The sequence below is a fragment of the Mus musculus genome, chromosome X, assembly GCF_000001635.26.
Source record: "Mus musculus strain C57BL/6J chromosome X, GRCm38.p6 C57BL/6J".
NCBI classification, from domain to species: domain Eukaryota; kingdom Metazoa; phylum Chordata; class Mammalia; order Rodentia; family Muridae; genus Mus; species Mus musculus.
The window spans coordinates 7,558,562-7,576,142 of record NC_000086.7 but is presented as its reverse complement, the minus strand read 5'-3'; the positions used below and the strand labels follow the sequence as shown (position 1 = coordinate 7,576,142).

The following is a 17,581-nucleotide window of genomic DNA, read 5'->3' as shown; positions in this document are numbered from 1 at the left end:
TGAGGCAAGACCGGGGCACAGTTGATACCCAAAATGGGCAGATAGGATGGAGTCCTGAGAGCACTTGCTGCCTTGAACTTTCAGATGAGAAAAAAAAGTTCTACCTTCATTATGCCATTATTCTTCTGCTACTTGTAGCTGGACATATTCCTTTCATGACCCTGGACACAGACAGGAGGAGCAGAGAGACTGTGGGGGCCTTCCTGTTAGGGGTCTTATGAGGGTTAGATAAAAGCACTCCCTGAACCTGGCATATGGCAAACACTAAGTCTTACTAAGTTAGTAAATGGGAGTGGGGGATATGTGAATGAACACGATGGCAAAGTCCAGGTCATTCCCATAGGAGGTGCCATCTCAGAGGGAGAATGGAAAGAATTCACTAGATGAAAGAAACAGATGGGACAGCACTCTAAGCAGAGGAGATTGGGAAAGTGGGGGGGGGGGAGAAGAAAGCCACTGTGGGGTGCAAAGTGTCAAAATGAGCAAGAAGGGCAGGACTCTGATTTGAATGTACATTAGCTGATAAGCTTGTGATGACATACTATCAGTCAATGTGTGCTAAGTGTGAGTTGGAAAAAGCTAATTCTTCCAAAAAGGTTCTATTTCCTATTTTGCGATTGATTCATGCAATAGTGCCAAGTCCTGAAGAACATCAATGCTCAACTGGGGACTTTAAGGAACAGTTAAGAACGTTCATGGCTAGTTGCATTGGTCACAATAAGGCTGGGAGGTGTGTGTGGTGGTGTGGGGCCAGCAGGACACACCCAGTAACTGATAGAACTGTTTTGCTTTGGTCTCACAATCCGGTGCAGTCTGGGCTTTTAGGGGCTCTGGGTATTCGTGGAGCCATGGGGAGTCATGGAAGATTAGGGAAAGGTAAAGCCATTCCCCAGAGGTCCGATCTTACTGGTTGAATGAATTCTGATTCTGCGCTCAATCACTCAATAGCTCAGGCTCAGCCTATGCACCTTCTTCCAACTCAGCCTATTTATTGGCTACTCATGCTTTCCTTCACAGCACCTACACTACCATCCGTGGGTATGAGTTCCCATCTTGCCTCCAAAGTTTCCTTCTGGCTACATTTCTCTAGTTTCAGCTTTGGTTAATCCCATACTGGCACTGTCCTTTGAGATATAACAGCCTTCACCCTGGATCCCCATTTCTTTCTCGCTCCCACCTTCACTCCTCACATGCCTTAGTGCTCCCCCCCCCCCCCGCCCGCTACAGCCCCGCCTCCATGTCTGCTCACACACAGCCTTCCCGTCTCTGTTCAGTCTCTGTATTGGCTAGATCTACCTTGTTACCACCTCTTGAAGCCATAGTGTGCGCTCACTAGACTCCTCCATTGGCTCATTGCAACTATTATCGTCATTCTGTCTCTACATCATTCGCGTGCAGTTCTCCATTGGCTGTTCATTTTATCTGTCTTACGTCTCACCGCCTACGCAACCTGCGGATCTCCCAGTTTTTGGACCTCTGGGTTCGCTCCCCGTTGCCCCCATTGCTTGTAGCCATTTCATCTTCCCGCCGCCTACCATGCCCTTCGTGCTCAGACTTTCCCACTAATTGTCATACTCCTGCTGCTACATCTTCGGGCCCGCATTAACCCTACTCAGGCCTCTCCATTGATTCCGTTATCATCCCGCCTTCCATCCCGCCCACGCGCGGGCGTCCTCATTGGTTGCTAGCTTCTCCTGCTTGTCAATCACCTGTACGTCACTCCCGCGTGGCTGTCCATTGGCTGTTGGCCGTACCTGTCTCTAGCTCACCGCCTACGCTCCACTGGAGCCCCACCCCCCTGTTCTGGCTTTCTCATTGGCTGCCCGCCTTTTCAGGCCCTGCCCCCGCCGGTCCCACCGCCGGTGCCGTCGGTGCCGCCGCCGCCGCCGCCGATATGGCGCGCACGGCCCCTGTGGAGCCACCGCTGCGGCATCCCGCGCCCCCGTCGCCGGCTGCGGGAGAGCCCCGCGCCTCGGCTGAGGCGGCGGTGGCCCCGCGGAGGGTGCTGTTCGCTGACGAGGCCCTGGGGCTGCCTCTGGCGCAGCTACGCCGCTACCGGCCGTGGGGCGGGCCCGGGGCGGGCAAGATGGCGGCGGCGACCGGGCAAGATGGCGGCGGTGGCGGGGCTGATGAGGAAGACGATGGCGAGGATGGGGATGAAGGGGAGGAGGAAGAGGAGGCTTTTCCCGATCCCTCTCCGCCGTGCCCCGTTCCCGCTGGCGGGGGGTTTTACCTGGTGCCCACATTTTCGTTGCCGCCCGCGCTGGGCCGTCTGGAGCGGTTGGGGCGCGTGATGGTGGAGTTGGAGGCGCTGCTGCCGCCTCCTGGAGCGGTTCCCGGGGGTTCCGGGGTGTGGGTGCCTGGGGGACGCCCGCCAGTGGTGCGCGGGTTGGTGCGCGTGCTGAACCGCTCCTTCGAGAAGGCGGTGCACGTGCGGGCCTCACACGACGGTTGGGCTACCTTCTGCGACCACCCAGCCCGCTATGTCCCACGCAGCCCGCCTGGGGCAGGAGTGGGAGGAACAGGAGCAGGAGATCCCCTCCTGGATCCCGGGCTAGGCCTGGGCCCTGGCCAGATGTCAGCCTCCTCACCCGACGACGGTGGCTGCACTGACCGCTTTGCCTTCCAGCTGCCCTTTGCTGAGGGCGCGAGCGATGGGGCGCGCCTCGACTTCGTGGTGCGCTATGAGACCCCCGAGGGCACTTTCTGGGCCAACAACCATGGCCGCAACTACACTGTCCTGCTCCGGATCGCACCCGCTCCCACACCCACTGATGCCGAAGGGCTGCCCCAGCAGCAGCAGCTGCAGCAGCTGGAGCCACAGCCTGAGTGCCAGGGTCCTGTGGAGGCTGAGGCCAGGCAGCTGAAGAGCTGCATGAAGCCGGTGAGGCGCAGGTAATGTCTGCCAGCGCCACCTCCACCAACACAGGGCTGGATGTAGAAGCCTCCCATCCCAGCACTTCCCCCTCCCCCAGGCCTGCTCTCCAGGACAGGCAGGAGGGTGCATTCGGTCAAAGAGTAGTGCAGGCCAAACATGTGCTAGGCACTGTTTTAAATTCTGGGGTATCATCCATTTATTGAGTTCCACTATAAGGCCCTGAACAAGACAGACACCTTCCCTGTCCCCAACCATCCCGCAAAGGCTCCTCTGGGAAACAGAATGCAAAAGCAAACAAGCAGATAAGATAAATAGGGCTAAGGTTAGTGCTGAGAGGAAAATACTGTAAGGCTCTGGAGGGAGTGGCTGCTGCAGACGTGTTGAGGGTGAGCTCTTGTGAAGAGTCCCAGACGGTGATAACGAAGAGTTATGGACGAGCGAGTTGGTAGAGTTTGGACCAGGTAGGACTCTTTCTGAGGAGGTGGCATTTAAACTTGAGTCCAGAGTGGTACGGAGCAGTGATGCACATACAGGGGAGGTAGATGTAGATAGTGGGGACAGCAAAGTCCTGAGGTGGTTCTGGGTTTCGTATGACTGTCAGCCAGTGTGCTGGAGTGGAGAGAACATGACGTGCGAAGGTGTGGACTAAGGGTCTCCCGGCGTGGGGAGTCAGTCTGATTCCTATCTGCCACAGCAGGAAGCCAGAGTTAGAGAAACTGGTTGAGGAAGTGGTGGTACTTGGCTTTTTAGTTTCAACCATTTCTGGCTTTGAAGTCTATGCATCCTTTTTTTTAAAAACTGTTCCTCTGGTAGTCTGAGGCCTCCAGTGGAGTTTAGGGAGCGAGGCTCTATTCTCACATAAAAACATTAGCCTTGGCAGAGGCGGAAACAGATGAGAAGCGGACTTGAAGGTCACATCGCTCTTCTTTTTTTTTTTTTTTGCACACCTCTTGTAAACTGACTGATATAATGCTTTTCTAGGTCTTTACCAGGGCTATACGTTTGTCAAGGGCTCCAGCTAGGCCTAATGCCCGGGGTCAGTTAGAGCCCCTATGAAATGCATACATTTTCCTGCTCCTATGAGAAATGGGAAGGGGAGGTTGCCCTTTTGTCCCTTCGAAGCTGCATGATGGAGCAGGGTGCTGTGGGATCTGCTGGTTGTGGTAAGGGCTTAGGCTGTGAAAGGTTTAGCTCTTCGTGGATGGACCTTGAAGCATTTAGATTCTGCCATTCGATTACCTGGGTTCAAACCCTAAGCCTGCCACTTTTTAGTGTGACCGTATCCAATTCTTAGCTGCATCGTGCCGTAGATAAACACCCTCATCTGTAAAACAGGAAGTTATGGCACAGACCTCACGGGATGAGCAGAAGCACTCAGGATCGAGCCTAGTTCCAAGTAGTGCCATAGTGCTGGTAATTAGCATCGAAGCTTAGATGCTCACTACAGTCCATGTATCCTTTCCCAAACTCAGCTTTGTTGTGTACTCTTGTCTCAGTTTCCTCATTGGTCAGAGAGGAATGGCTTTCCCATTGTGTGGTTGAATTGGATGCAGTACCCGTAGGGAAGGTAACTGAGGCATAATTGTAGCTGTAAAAGGTCTGGTGGGCAGCATTTCTTAATCTCTGTTAAGAGTGGTAGGGACATTCTCCTCTTGAGGTCAGCTGAATGTGCTGTTGACTGTAGGCACTATATTGAGTCCTAGTTCATGGGAAATGGGGTGGGGTGGGGGGCTCGGAGAGGTGCTCGAGCTTGCTCAGAGTCACTCAGCTAGTAAATAGCCAGGCCAGGGAGGAAATGTTAGGGATGCTAGTTTAAAAACAAAGTCCGCATTTCACTGTTGGCGCTCTTAGTTCTTCCTTTCCCCCCTGTACCTGTTACGTGTGCTTCGTGTTTTATTGAGATATACACAAGTGGACGGTACTGACCCCCGAGGGCATGGCTCGGAAGAATTGCACATGTATGTGTATGTAGCCGCCACCCAGTTCCAGTGCCCCCAGAATCGCCTGCATTTCAATCACTTCTTATTCCATCGGCAGTTGTGGGAGCCCTTTCTGGAAGATAAGACAGTTGAGTACTGAAGTTTGGTCATTTTCAAGAATGTGAAAGGAAGGGAACAGACAAATCAAAACCTTGCCGTGCCAAGGTGGGTGGAGAGGGTGTTTTTCTTTTAAAATACATGGGTGGTTTTAAGGAGAAATTGAAGTAGTTCATTTAGACAATTGTTTTGGTAGCTGGCCCCATGTTTGTGGTTCCCAACGTGACTTGAGATGTTATTTTAAGTGGGCAGATGGCTTTTTGATAGCTTCTTTATCTTTTGATCTCAGCTCTTGCAAAGGGGAGGCTGGTGTGCGCTGCTAGATCAGCGATAAGGTTTTCTTTGTAGGTCGGTGACTTTCCTAGCAAATACATTTCAACTTATTATTGTTTTAAGGCCTGTGTGCTGCTGCTGATTTGAAGTGCTGTTGAAGAATAGCTACCCCCCGTGATCCAGCCCTCTGGGGAAATGGTGGTGGACCTCAGGGGATCCCTTTTCTTATCTGTGGGAGGCCTGCTGTAGAGGGCTTCAGAATCGTTGGCCACAGGCCCACTGTGCAGCTGGCCCTTGGCAGGTAGGGTCAGAAGAGATGATTGGCAGCCATGAGGATGTAGTCCAGAGGCTGAGCTGGCTGCTTTCCCTAGCTTGCAGGACCAGGTTTGCAGTACTCAGTAGGTTTAGAGAGAATCCATCAGCAGCATTTTTGGTAGAGCCTGTTATGTGCTGAGCACAGTGCTAGGAACAAGCAGAGAAGACACAGACTGGTCCTAAGACTCCCAGGAGCTTGGGGTAGAGCCAGGGGGCAAGGGTTATGTGAGACCCTACCAAGTGATATGTGGCCAAGCCCCCTTTCCTTGCTGGGCACTTTGCTGAGTATTTTTGTATAGTTTCATTTGTGCTCAACAGCGTTTTCTGTGAGCTAGATTCCTTTAAATCCCTCTTCTGGGTGAGCACAGAGGTTTTGAGTCCTCAGTGATTGGACTGATATGGGAAGGAGCCCTTCTGGTGTGTCTTGGCTTTATACTCTGAGGAAGTATCCTATTCCTCTTAAAAATAAAGACCAACAAAAATCTGGCTGGCCCTTACACACCCTCACCGATGCCTGCTTCAGCCTCTGTTAGCATCTAGTCTGGCTTTATATTGGTTTCTGCTCCCGAGCTCTTGTCGCCACATCCCTTCTGTTACTCCTGCTTTGGGGTTGTCGCTCATACTGTTTGCTTCACCAAGAATGTGTTTACCCCTCAGATTCTCCTCATGGAGACTCCTCAGTTCTAAGAGGGTTTCCTTAGGGAAGGAAGCTTGCGCAGCTTAGCCTCCTTAAGTCCCCAGTTTTATTCATAGCACTGATCAGCAAGTCAAGTTGGAAAATGCCACATAGGCCAGCATGTGAGCCTTCCCCCAAGTTAAGGACCATCTTCCATCCTGCCCCATTGTCCTGTGTGTCCTTTGATCCACCCTCGGCTCCTCTTTCATGGGATCCCGTCAAGTGTTCTTTATCATTACACTCTGCCTTTTGCTTCTTCAAACACAATAGAAACCATAAGAATGGAATGCCTGCTCCTTAGAGCCCCCACGTCTGAACACCAACACCCCTCACATTGTACATGAGGAGGGGGTCCCTTGTTCCCATTTCAGGCCAGTTTCTGTTCTTGACTCCAGAGCTTCATTTTCTGCCATTTGTCCAGAGGCTGCAACCATAAGCCCCATTTGTCTTTCATCAGGCTTTTTTTCCAGGTCTGTCTCACCTGGTCCTCTGTTGACCTAGCCTCAGGCCAGGGTCTCTCTCTTAATTGCTGAGCCACCTTGCCCTTTGCCTCTGGTCAGTACTTGATGATCACCCTTGTCCCCCTCCCCTGAAGAGTCAACAGCACTTGCTTTGTCTGCAGTTTTATTAGTCCCTGGCTTTGGCCACACTGAAAGGCTCCGTTGTTTTCTTCTTGAAAGGGCTAACTGCTCCTACTCGGTCCCCTCTGGCTTTGGGACCGCCCTCTACTTGCTTTCTTCAAAATCTCTGGCCCTTTCTCCTGTTCTGTCAGCCTCAACTACTAAACTTGGTGTCTGCTTGACTGAATCCTTAGTCTTCTCAAGCTTGGCTGTCTCCCACTCAGTGCCCCCAAACAACCTCTTATTCCATACCCATGCACTTGCTTTCTAAGCATCCTTAAGCCCTTGCTGATTCTAGTCTGTGCCAGGGCCTAGTGTTCTAGCATGTTCCTTCCTTTTCTAAAGGCACTGGCTTCCGTCTGTAGTAAGGCCTTTATTAGGGGATTAATGGGTGACTGCAATGCTAGACTGTAAGCTCCGTGAGGGGTAGGGACATGCTCTGCATTGGTGACCACTGTATTTTCACAGGCCTGCCTTAGTGCATGGCACTTAGTAGGTGCTCAATAAATATTTGTTGAAAGAACGAGTTTGAGTATTTTTTCAAATGTCTCCACATCAAATTCTAAATTTCATTGCTGGGTTTGCTCACCAGTGTGTCTCCTGTCACTATCCCTGATGCACAGGTTTTAGGTATACCTGTAACTGAATGAATGGGTAGCTATTGGCAGCCTCACAGAAATGAGAACAATAGAGTTGAAATGGGTGGGGTGGGAATCATCTAAGTGGTCTGGAGAGAGGATTTCATGAGAAAGTGTCCCTTTGTTCTACAGACAACTGGTAGGCCATCATGGTTAAGGTTGTGGGCTGGAGGCTGCACAGCAAAGTGGCAGAGCAGGGATGTGAGCCTGTGTAGTTCTGCTAGTGCTCCAGTTGAGAACTGCAGCGCTAGGCTGCTGGATGGGGCCTACAGCTGGGAATGGCCGGACAAGTTGCTTCCTTTTTTCAGAGCCCCAGCGCTATTCCAAAAGACTTAGTTTTAAGCACTTTATTGGTGCTTTGCATGTTTCCTCAGTCCATCGAAAAGCTCCCTGAAGTATTACTACCATTTCTTCCTTATAGATGAGGAGACTAGGGCACAAGAGATGAGGAAATTTGTCCCGGGTCACAGCTGATTTGTGGTAGAGCTGGGACTATTCAACATTGCATTTTCTGGGCATTTATTGAGATGCAAGATCAGTTTGCTGGCTTCCAACAAACATTGGCAAATGGTATAGGAGATAGCCCAGCGCAGTTTGACATGCAGTAGAGGTGAGTATTACTTTGAAGAGCAAGTGTTTCAGTTCTCAGTGTGTCTGTGTCTGTATTTACTCGTGAATGTGCTGGCTTATGAGGTGAAATGGTTTTCTCACCCTGGGCTGTGGCCACGGGAGTGTCAGTTAGATGAAGCTTGAAGCATGCATGGTAAGCTGCCCTCCAATGCACACAAGTCCTAGAGTTGAGGCTGACACTCAGAGAAAGCAGGGCAGAGTCCTACATAACTTGATGATGTCACAGCCTCCTCACCTCACCCCCCCAAAGCACACGACTTAAGCTGACCAGAATTCCAAGTATCTTGAAGCCACGCCCCCCCCCCCCCCCCCCAGACAGCATCATCAGATTGTCTCCATGGGAGCTGGGCTGTGCGTGTTTCCCTTTGGGGCTCAGCACATGACCCAGTTCGGGCAAGCACAGTTCTTTGAAACTTGGCGTGCTCACGTAGGACCCAGACGATGATTGTGGCCGTGGTATTGAGTCTACTTTGCATTTCTCTTGGGGGCTTGTTGGCCCTCATTCACTCACTCATTCTTTATCTCTGCTAACTGATCTTTCTGTTCTGTCTTGGCTGGCCTGGGCTGGGGCCGCTGCCACCACTTTCTCAAGTCTTATCCCTTGGTCTCCAGGTACTATCTGAAGTCAAGTAGCTGTTGACTTTCTTTATGGTGGGAAGAACTTTCACTCCCAGTAGAGTGGTCCATTCTAGGTAAGATGGGCTGGACTCATTCACAAGTACTCAAGTAAGGCATGCCAACACATTCCCAGCACTGTGTGTCCTGGCCCACTGTGTGTTCACTGCCCCCCAGAGAGACTGCATGGCATTTGTGGGACAGGTGCCAAAAGGTTTTATTCTCGAAAATGAACAGGCACACCGTATGTACAGTTTTGTTCTTGATTTCCTTCCATTTTTCTAAGAACTGTTAACTGATCGGTAAGTCTGTACACTTACACTCGCCTCATTTTGATTGCAGCCACAGCTACTTCCAAAATTTTACTGTGAAAGACGATTCAAAGATTTCTCCCCACCACCTCTCTCTTTCACTCTCTCTCTCCCTCCCCCCCCCCTCTCTCTCTCTCACACACACACACACAGACACACACACCTCTCTGCCTACTGTCTAAGACACTGTCTTCAAAGTGGGGCCAGTTTTGGATGTTATCAGTATGCAGTGTAGTTATCGGGGATAGAGACAGTTCCTTAAATCATACTTTCTATATTTGGAAGAAGGAAAGGTTGCTGTTTGAAAGGATACATGTAAACTTTTCAAATGACTTTGATGTAGTAACAAAAAGGCCCATGGTGGAGGCAATGAGCAACCGTCTCCCCTGCCCCCAGCTTTTCTTTCCAACTCTTGGAGCTTGGGAAGACAACTTGCTGACTTTGTGGATCTTGAGTTGGGCTGATACTTGAATGGCTTCAGCTGTGGAGGGCTGTGGCAGCCGAAGAACACTGTGGACTGTATTTCCTTTCCTTCATCTGATTAGAAGTCTCTTTTCCTGCTAGGGGCTGCAGCCTGAGTTCTCTTCACTCGCATCTATGACTTAATAGAAGCTTGGTTGGTACGCACGGCCGGGTTGAGTCAGATTACGGGCAAGCTTGCATAGGCTGTCTCTGGGAGGAAGGGCTGGCTTTCTATCCAGTTGAGAGTGTTCTTGAAAACTAAAGATTTTTTTTTTTACTACTTTAGTTTTACTTTAGAAGATAACAATAAAGTAGGGTTTTTGTTTTGTTTTGTTTTGTTTTGTTTTGTTTTTCGACAGAGTCTCACTGTATAACCTTGGCTGTCCCTGGAGCTCTTTCTGTAGATCAGGCTGGCCCCGACCTAACAGAGATCTGATTGCTTCTGCCTCTCAAGTGCTGGTTTAAAGGTGTGTGCCATCACTGCCCAGCTTTAGTAAGACAATTAAAAAAGAAAACAAACATAAAAAGTTATCCCTGCTAGGTAAAAGTCAAATGAGCTGTAGATTCAAAGGTCTGGATTTTAGACCCACTGAAGACACTGGTTCAGTCTCAGGTAATTTTTCCTGAATCTTCTTTTTTCATCTGTGTTGTGCTGAGGTTGCTGGCTGGGCTCCTAGAGTCACCTGTCCCAGGCTCTATAATATTCAGACTGAAATACCTCTGGTGGGATGCAGGAGTCCTAGACTATAGAGGAAGACTGAGGGCCCCTTGCAAAGATTCCAGACTCTAGGTCCTTATATACAGTGTTAAATTTCTTCCTCCAAAGTGCTGCTCAGAGGTTCGCATAGCCACTCTGGTAGTGATCTAGCCACGTGTACTATGGAACTGCACACACAGTGAATATGAGAGTAAAGAACAGGTAAAAAGCCTTTGTGAAAGGGAGTGGGGAGGGAGTGTATGTGTCTGTTATAGGTTCTTTCCTCTCTTTCTAGATAGAGCTGGAGATTGAGTTGGGTACAGTCACATAGACTCTTATCTAAACAGCATCAGCTTGTTGGTTAAAAGTCCGGGTTTTGATCCTACCTGCATAATCTTGAGTCATTTCCTTAGCCTGTGCTTCATCATCCATAAGATGGGGATAGTAGAACTGGCCCCACTTGAAAGGATGTAGAAGCGCCTCCCTCGCAGTCACAGTGGGGATTAAATCAGTCCATGTAGACATGTAGACCATTGGCTAATACCATAGCATAGGCCTGCTAGCAACATTCTGGTTTTGGGAAGGTGATTCTCAGTAGGTATTTTCTCAAAGTTGCAACTTTTTTTTTTTTTTTAAATAAGTGTCAACCGTGTCCTGTCACCTCTTAGGAAGAAAAGTTGTGATTGTTTCAGTTTCCCTCAGGTCTCTGGATCTTGTAATCATTGCTTCCGCCCTCTGCCTCATTTGTGAACATTTGATATTCACTAGTAAGAATAAGAACAGTGATCGGTCCACGATAAAGGCACGCTCCTGGGAGGATCTGGCTGAAGTACTTGGTTTATGTCACTCGGGGATCTACCTTGGCTGGCAGAGGAGCAGTTGGGCCAATAGATTTCTCCCATTGATTTACTTACTGCTCTGTTCCAGGCCAGAGAGCTGGCTTTTGATCCTTATTCCTCTTGACTCCACTATACACTCTATATTGCCTACAAGGGGGTTATGGGTCCTGGCAGGCTGGTATGGGGACCAAGGAGGGGTGGAGTAGAGGACACAGGCCGCTCTGACTACCTTCTTGATCTCCATTTGCCTTCTCTCCTCCCCTTTGCTGCTTCCTGTGTCCCTCAGTCTTTTCTGTCTGCCCTTCTTAAAAAAAAAAAAAAAAGGCTTCTGTGATAGCCAGAAACAAACCCTAGAGAAGTGATCCAAAAGTGCCTGTTGATATTTGGTTTGTAACTATAAAGGAAAGAAGCTAGCTACTCAGTCGGAAGGGAATGGCTATATCAATAATGTCAAGGCCATTTGATAGAAGCACAAAGCAGCCGTTTTTTCAATGTTTGCAAAAGTCTATAATGATGTTTCATACTGTTTAATGGACAAAGCCAGCTGTGAAAGTATGTTTGCAGAATCTAAATGGTTTCAGGGAATGTCTGGAATGAAATTTTCCAAATAGTAACAGTGGTTGCCTCTGGCTCATATGTGATTGTTTTGTTTCCTGGATCCTTATGTTTTTCTGTCTTTCGTAAAATTTCTACCATGATTGCGTAGGGCTCTCATGACCAAAAGGACTGAGAAGCAGGGGGGAGAAGAAATAGCAGCTGTCAGGTGAAGATGGGTCATCACAGAGGCCCGGAAGGTGCCTCTGTGGGTGGTGCGACTGACCTCTCAGGGTGTCATATTTACCTGCTGTCTTGTCTGCCCCACAGGCCTTTTGAAGAAGAGCCAAGGATGAGGAGTGCGGACGATAATACCCTAGCAGGTAAGCACCGGGCTGGTGTTGAGAGTTCTAGCCTTTGTAATACTTTGTTTTTCATGGTGCTGGGGCTCGATGTGTGCTAGGCAAGTGCTCTGCTCCTGAGCTATGTCTCCTAACCTTTCTAGTGGCCTTTTACCACTTCTTTCTGCCTTGTTTCTATATAAAAAGGAAAAAGGTCACCTCTTCCTTAGACTGTCACAAAAAGCTTCTAATGTGAACTTCCAGTTAATGTCAGAGAGAAGCAGAATTAGGCTGCTTGTACCTGTCTTGCTTCAACATTGCCTTTCTCTCTCGCAGAACATCCTGATGTTCGAGAGTCACTAGGTCCCCTGTTGGCCCCTACCCCTCTCCGTCCATGGCCCCAGATGACACTTCAGGTGAGCAGGCCCTGGTAACCTTGGTGCGAGCAGCCAGATAGGAAGCTCATAGTGTGACCACAATTGGACCTACTCTTGCCTATCCTAGAAGTAGGGGTGGAGGTGGGGAGTGAAAGCACAAAAACCAGAATTTAATGGGGGGGTGGCGGTAAGGGAAAGATGAAATTATTCACTTGGGTTTAACTGTTAATTAGCAAACATTTAAGGGAAGGCTTGTTGTGTGTGATAGACATTGGAAACCCAGCCCAAATGGCATCTGTATGGGGATTACATGTTAGGGCAGAGACATATTGTAATAATGGTTTAAAGGTGAGACATTTGAGCTGAAGATGAATGCTTAGGCAAAATGGAGGGAGGGAGAGAGGGAGGGAGGGAGGGAGGGAAGGAGAGAGGAATGGAGGGAGAGGCCTGAGAAGTGAGGCTTCAGAAAAGAGCATTCCAAGTCCCAAAGGCCGGGCCTCAGCTACTGTCTGTTAGAAACAAGACTCATGTGGCAGGAGCAGGAACTTCTCAGAGTGAGGGCAAGTAGAGAGTGAGGGGAAGTAGAGAGAGCTGAGGTCAGGGAAGTGCTAGGGAACAGATGGGGTGGGGCCACGGGGATGAAGGGGAAGACCTAGGCTTTACTCTTAGTGAGGAGGAGTCAAGGGACAGAGGCAGGAGCAGAAGAGGAATGTGACCTGCTGTGAGAGGGTGGGGACAGGGGCACCAGGGAGGAGAAAGCTGCTGAACCCTGGTACCCTGATGCTCTTAGCTGGGAGGAAACATTTAAAGTGGCTCTGCTTTAACGTCTGTCTATAAGAACTTTAAGCACATTTATAAAAGAGACTAGTATAATGAACCTGCATCACCCGGCTTCAGTGCATATTGGCATGTGTCCATTCCTACTTACATTATCCCCTTCCCATTTCCTACGGAAGTATTTTGGAATAAAGAGAGCCAGATACTGGTCAGCTCATGAAGGTTATAGTTTATTTCTTAGAAAGATAATCCTAAAAGGAGACAAAACAAAAACTACCGATGATTTATCATAATCATAGCTCCAAAAATTAACAGTATTCCTTCATATCATCAAATGATTAGATTAGTGATACGGTTTTTTTATAACTATTCCCAGGACTCAAAGTGATCTGTTGTCCTCTCCTCTCCTCTCCTCTCCTCTCCTCTCCTCTCCTCTCCTCTCCTCTCCTCTCCTCTCCTCTCCTCTCCTCTCCTCTCCTCTCCTCTTCTCTCTCTTCTCTTCTTTCTTTCTTTTTTTTTGTCTTTTGCTTTTTTGAGACAGGGCTTCTCTGTGTATCGATGGTTGTCCTAGAACTTGCTCTGTAGACCAGGCTGGCCCCAAAATCAGAGCTTTGACCTGCCTCTGCCTCCCAAGTGCAGGGATTAAAGGCGTGGGGCACCTCTGTCAGGCTGATACACTGTATCTCATGGATATGTCTCTTAACTTTTTAATAGTCCCTCAGTTTCTTCATTCCACTTTAATTACTAATCCCTGTTTGTCAAGTACAGTTTGACAGAGTCTGAGTTTGCTTGATTAGATTCAGGTTAAAATCCGTTTCTTACTCTATTAAACAAAGTTTAAATTACATTTATTGAGTGTGTGTGTGTGTATCTGGTGTATGTACATGTCATGGTATGTGTGTTTGTGTGTGTGTGTGTGTGTATGTATGTGTATATGTGTGTGTAAGTTGAGGTCAAAGGACAACTTGTGGGAGTTAGTTCTCTCCTTTTGTTGTGTAGGTCCTGGGTGTCAGACTCAAGCTGTGCGGCTTGGTAGCAAGTGCCTTCCCTACTGAGCTGTCTGACTGGCGCTCTTCCTCTGTTTCCATTCATTCATTAATCTTATTTACCTTAGTGTTTTACTAAATTAAATTTACTAAACCATTAAGTTTGCTAAACATATTTATTAAATATTGTCTATCATTTTAAAATTGACTTAAACAGAACTAATTCCATTAGTTAATAGAACTTAAGTTCTATTAAATTCTAGATTAAATTTTAGGCTGGACTTGAGAGAGAGAGAGAGAGAGAGAGAGAGAGAGAGAGAGAGAGGTCTAGTTTGTACAGAAAAGTGTTGTAAATATTTCATCCCCTTCTGATTTGTCAATATGCATTAAAATGTTGTTTTCTCCAAAGGTCATCAGAAAGGCTTTGAGTTTTGTGTGTCACTCAGATTCCAAACATAATAGTTGATTTTGAGTTCACTGTATTTGTTTATTTTGATGCTTGCATTGAAATATTGCTCTCTGTGGCCAGGAGGATTTTTTTTTCTCTCATCGTCTCCTTTTATCTACTAACATTCCCCGTTATTCTGTGAGCCTGTTCTCACATCTTGCTATGGCAGTCTATCATGGCCTTGTACTTTACCTGCTCTAAAACTGTAGAAGACGATCTCATTAAGAAACCTTGCTTCTTTTCAGTGTCTAGAGACTCAGAGGCTCCATGTGAGTGTTGCTGCAAGATTGAGCACTGTTTTAGAAGACAATTAGGGAGTAAACATTAACATTTTATTATATTTGTGTGTGTGTGTGTGTGTGTGTGTGTAGGTCAAAGTACAGCTTGTAGGAATTGGCATTTTCCTTTCCAACACATGTATGGGTCCTGGGGATCAAACTCAGGTCATCAGGTTTGGCAGCAAGTGCTGTTACCCTCTGAGCCATCCTGCCAGACCCGAAATCAGTCTTTTTAAAAGAGGATTCATTTGTTACTAACCGTCATCTGCTGAGCGCTGATGTCCAGTGAATCACTTAGCATTGTCACCTGCAAAAGGAAGCCACTCTGTACTTGTTTGAGCTCTGCTCTTTGCGAATACAGGACCAAGTCTTTGGTGGTGAGAGAATTACATGGGGTTCTTGAGCAGATTTTTGCTGAGAAAACGCTAGAGACTGGGTGTGGCTATACTGCTTCTTACTATGTCTTCTTGTTCCCCCTCTTCTGCTTTATTCTATTCTGTCCATCTCCCATCCACGTAATGGAAGCAGGTGCCCGAAGTTATGTTGACCAGCAACCCTCAAGAAGAAGGTGACATCCCCAGAAGCAACCCACCTGTGGCTTTTACAGAGGTCCGCCAGGCACCTGCCATCAGGATTCTTCCAGCAACCTGTGGCCTGGGTGGCCCCCCAAGGGACCAGGCCTCAGGGCCCGATGCAAGTGATAGAGCTGCTGGCTCCTTCCTGGAACCCACCCAGCAGCAGGTGGAGGCTGCGTGGGAAAGTGGAGGGGGTCGAAAGGCCCCTATGGTAGGGGCTCTGACAGATGAGCCCGCCAGGGGTCTGGAGATTGTGAGTGGCTTGGATGAGTTGCTTGGTGAAGACACCATTGACCAGGAGTTGGAGCAGCTCTACCTGTCTCACCTGAGCCGCTTGAGAGCTGTGGCAGCGGCGGGTGGCGGGGAAGGCACTTCCCCCACTCATGCCCTGGGCATACTCACAGACCGTGACCTGATCTTGAAGTGGCCTGGCCCCGAGAGGGCCCTGAACAGTGCTCTGGCCGAGGAGATCACGCTGCACTATGCGCGCCTGGGCTGTGGCGTGGAGCTCATCAAGGACACTGAAGACCCAGATGACGAGGGGGAGGGTGAAGATGGGCTCTCCATCACTCCTTCTAGCCCTGAAGGGGGCAGCCCTAAGGAATCGCCTCCAGAAATCCTCTCTGGAGCCCGCTCTGTGATAGCTACTATGGGAGATGTGTGGGTTCCATGGGCAGAGCGCTCTAGCTCTAGATGTGATAGCCCAGTGGTTCTGGGAACACAGGGTCAGTTCACTGAGAATCCAGAGAAAGGGATGGGCAAGGACACCAAGTCTCTGCACCTGAATAGGGTAATAGTTGGGATGAGCAAGTCCCCTGGGGAGGCTGGGACGGAAAGCCAGATGGAGGAGCTACCTACTGAGCGGGAAAGCAGCTGGGTACCTAGTTCTGAGAAAGAGCTGCCTCTACCAGTCCAGCAAGAGCAGAGTCCTGCCCTCCTTGGTCCCACAGGGACTGAAGTCTGTCTGTCTAGTGTAGCCAAGCCTCATGTGAACTCCCAGGAAGAAGAGGGTGGAAGCCTGAATCTTGAGTCCCCAAAGAGGTCTCCCATGCCAGCGGCCCCTGCAGAATGTGCGTGTGGGTTGGCTCCTCAGCTCTGGGGGCCCTTGACCCAAACTTTGGGTGTACTGGCTGGGCTCGTTATGGTCCCCGTGGCTTTGAACAGCGGTGTGTCCCTTCTGGTGCTGGTGCTGTGCCTCTCTCTGGCCTGGTTCTCGTAGGGGCTGCCGGGAGGGTTAGGTTCCAACAGCAGGTTTCCTCCTCTCTGGGATCTGGAGATTGACAGTCCCTCTGTCACCCCAGAGTGTTGAGATGAGACCCAGGGCCTGTGGAGTGAGGGACTTTGATTTTGAGAGTGCTTGACTGGAGAGAGGCCTTCCCATCTCTGAGCTCTCCAGCCAGAAGCAGGCTTCCTGCAGTAGTATTTGTGGAGTGGAATACAATGGTGGATGGTGTGAGAAATTTTAGAATGGAACCAGGCATGCCCCCCCCCCACCTACCCAACCCAAGCCTGTATTTATTTTTGTATAATTCTCTGGATGAGGGAGAGTGGTCATGAGCTGGTCTTGGGGCACAATTACCCAGAGATATATTTATTAACAACCAACCTGTGCAACCTGCTGGAGCTTTATTTTTAATTTAATTTATATAGAGTACATATTATTATATGCCACAATAGAGCTCTATGAGAAATGATGTGTCTTGCTGTGCTGGTCTCCTGTTTGGGCCTGAGTGTATAGGGTAGTCACATTCTGGGGAATGGCTGTGGTCCATGTTGGGAGAGAAGATGGCCACGGCCATACCTACTGCTGCCTCTTCAATGTGTCCTTGAGGATCTGTATCTCTTTGCCTTGTGGTCCTAATATATGTGGTCCTTTGGTCGTGCATATTTTGTCTGGGAGCCTGTGTCTGTGTATATGGGTGGTTTCGGTGGGAGCCGAGAGGAAGGATTGGTTTTAGTCATGCGGCTGAGGTGGTGGCTATGCTCAGCTGTAGGTATGGAGGCATGGATTAGCGACAAGGTTTGGAGGTGACTGCAGCTTTTGACACTAGCAGGGAGACCCCTGAAACCCCTAAATGGGGAAGGCCCCAGAAAGGAGTTAATGTACTGTGAAAAAATTTGTATCAGGTTTGTTGTCCCCAGACATTGCATTTCTACTCCAAACAGGATACCCAGAAGCTTTAAAAGAAAGGTTAGATACATTTATTGCATGCAAATAAAAACTCTTGGCATAGCAAAATAAAACACAATATATTTATTTACTTCCCTTTACAGC

At 48.9% G+C, this 17,581-nt stretch overlaps 1 protein-coding gene and 1 long non-coding RNA gene across 3 annotated transcripts in view; one reads left to right on the top strand and one right to left on the bottom strand.

Annotated features, from left to right (window-relative positions):
- Flicr (Foxp3 regulating long intergenic noncoding RNA) overlaps positions 1-2,543 on the bottom strand; it is a 7,417-nt gene extending 4,874 nt beyond the window's left edge. Inside the window, exon 1 of the long non-coding RNA NR_029473.1 lies at positions 2,234-2,543. This is a non-coding gene — a long non-coding RNA (Foxp3 regulating long intergenic noncoding RNA). The remainder of the gene's footprint in view (positions 1-2,233) is intronic.
- Ppp1r3f (protein phosphatase 1, regulatory subunit 3F) lies at positions 1,862-17,581 on the top strand. Of its 2 annotated transcripts, none has more exons than NM_138605.3 (4): positions 1,862-2,895; positions 11,855-11,907; positions 12,202-12,281; positions 15,260-17,581. In NM_138605.3, exons 1-4 carry the CDS (start codon positions 1,895-1,897, stop codon positions 16,523-16,525), a joined length of 2,400 nt encoding a protein of 799 aa, NP_613071.3. In that variant the 5' UTR covers positions 1,862-1,894; the 3' UTR covers positions 16,526-17,581. The 2 variants fall into 2 exon arrangements, with proteins under 2 accessions (NP_613071.3, NP_001277503.1); NM_001290574.1 differs by having other exon boundaries at positions 15,257-17,581.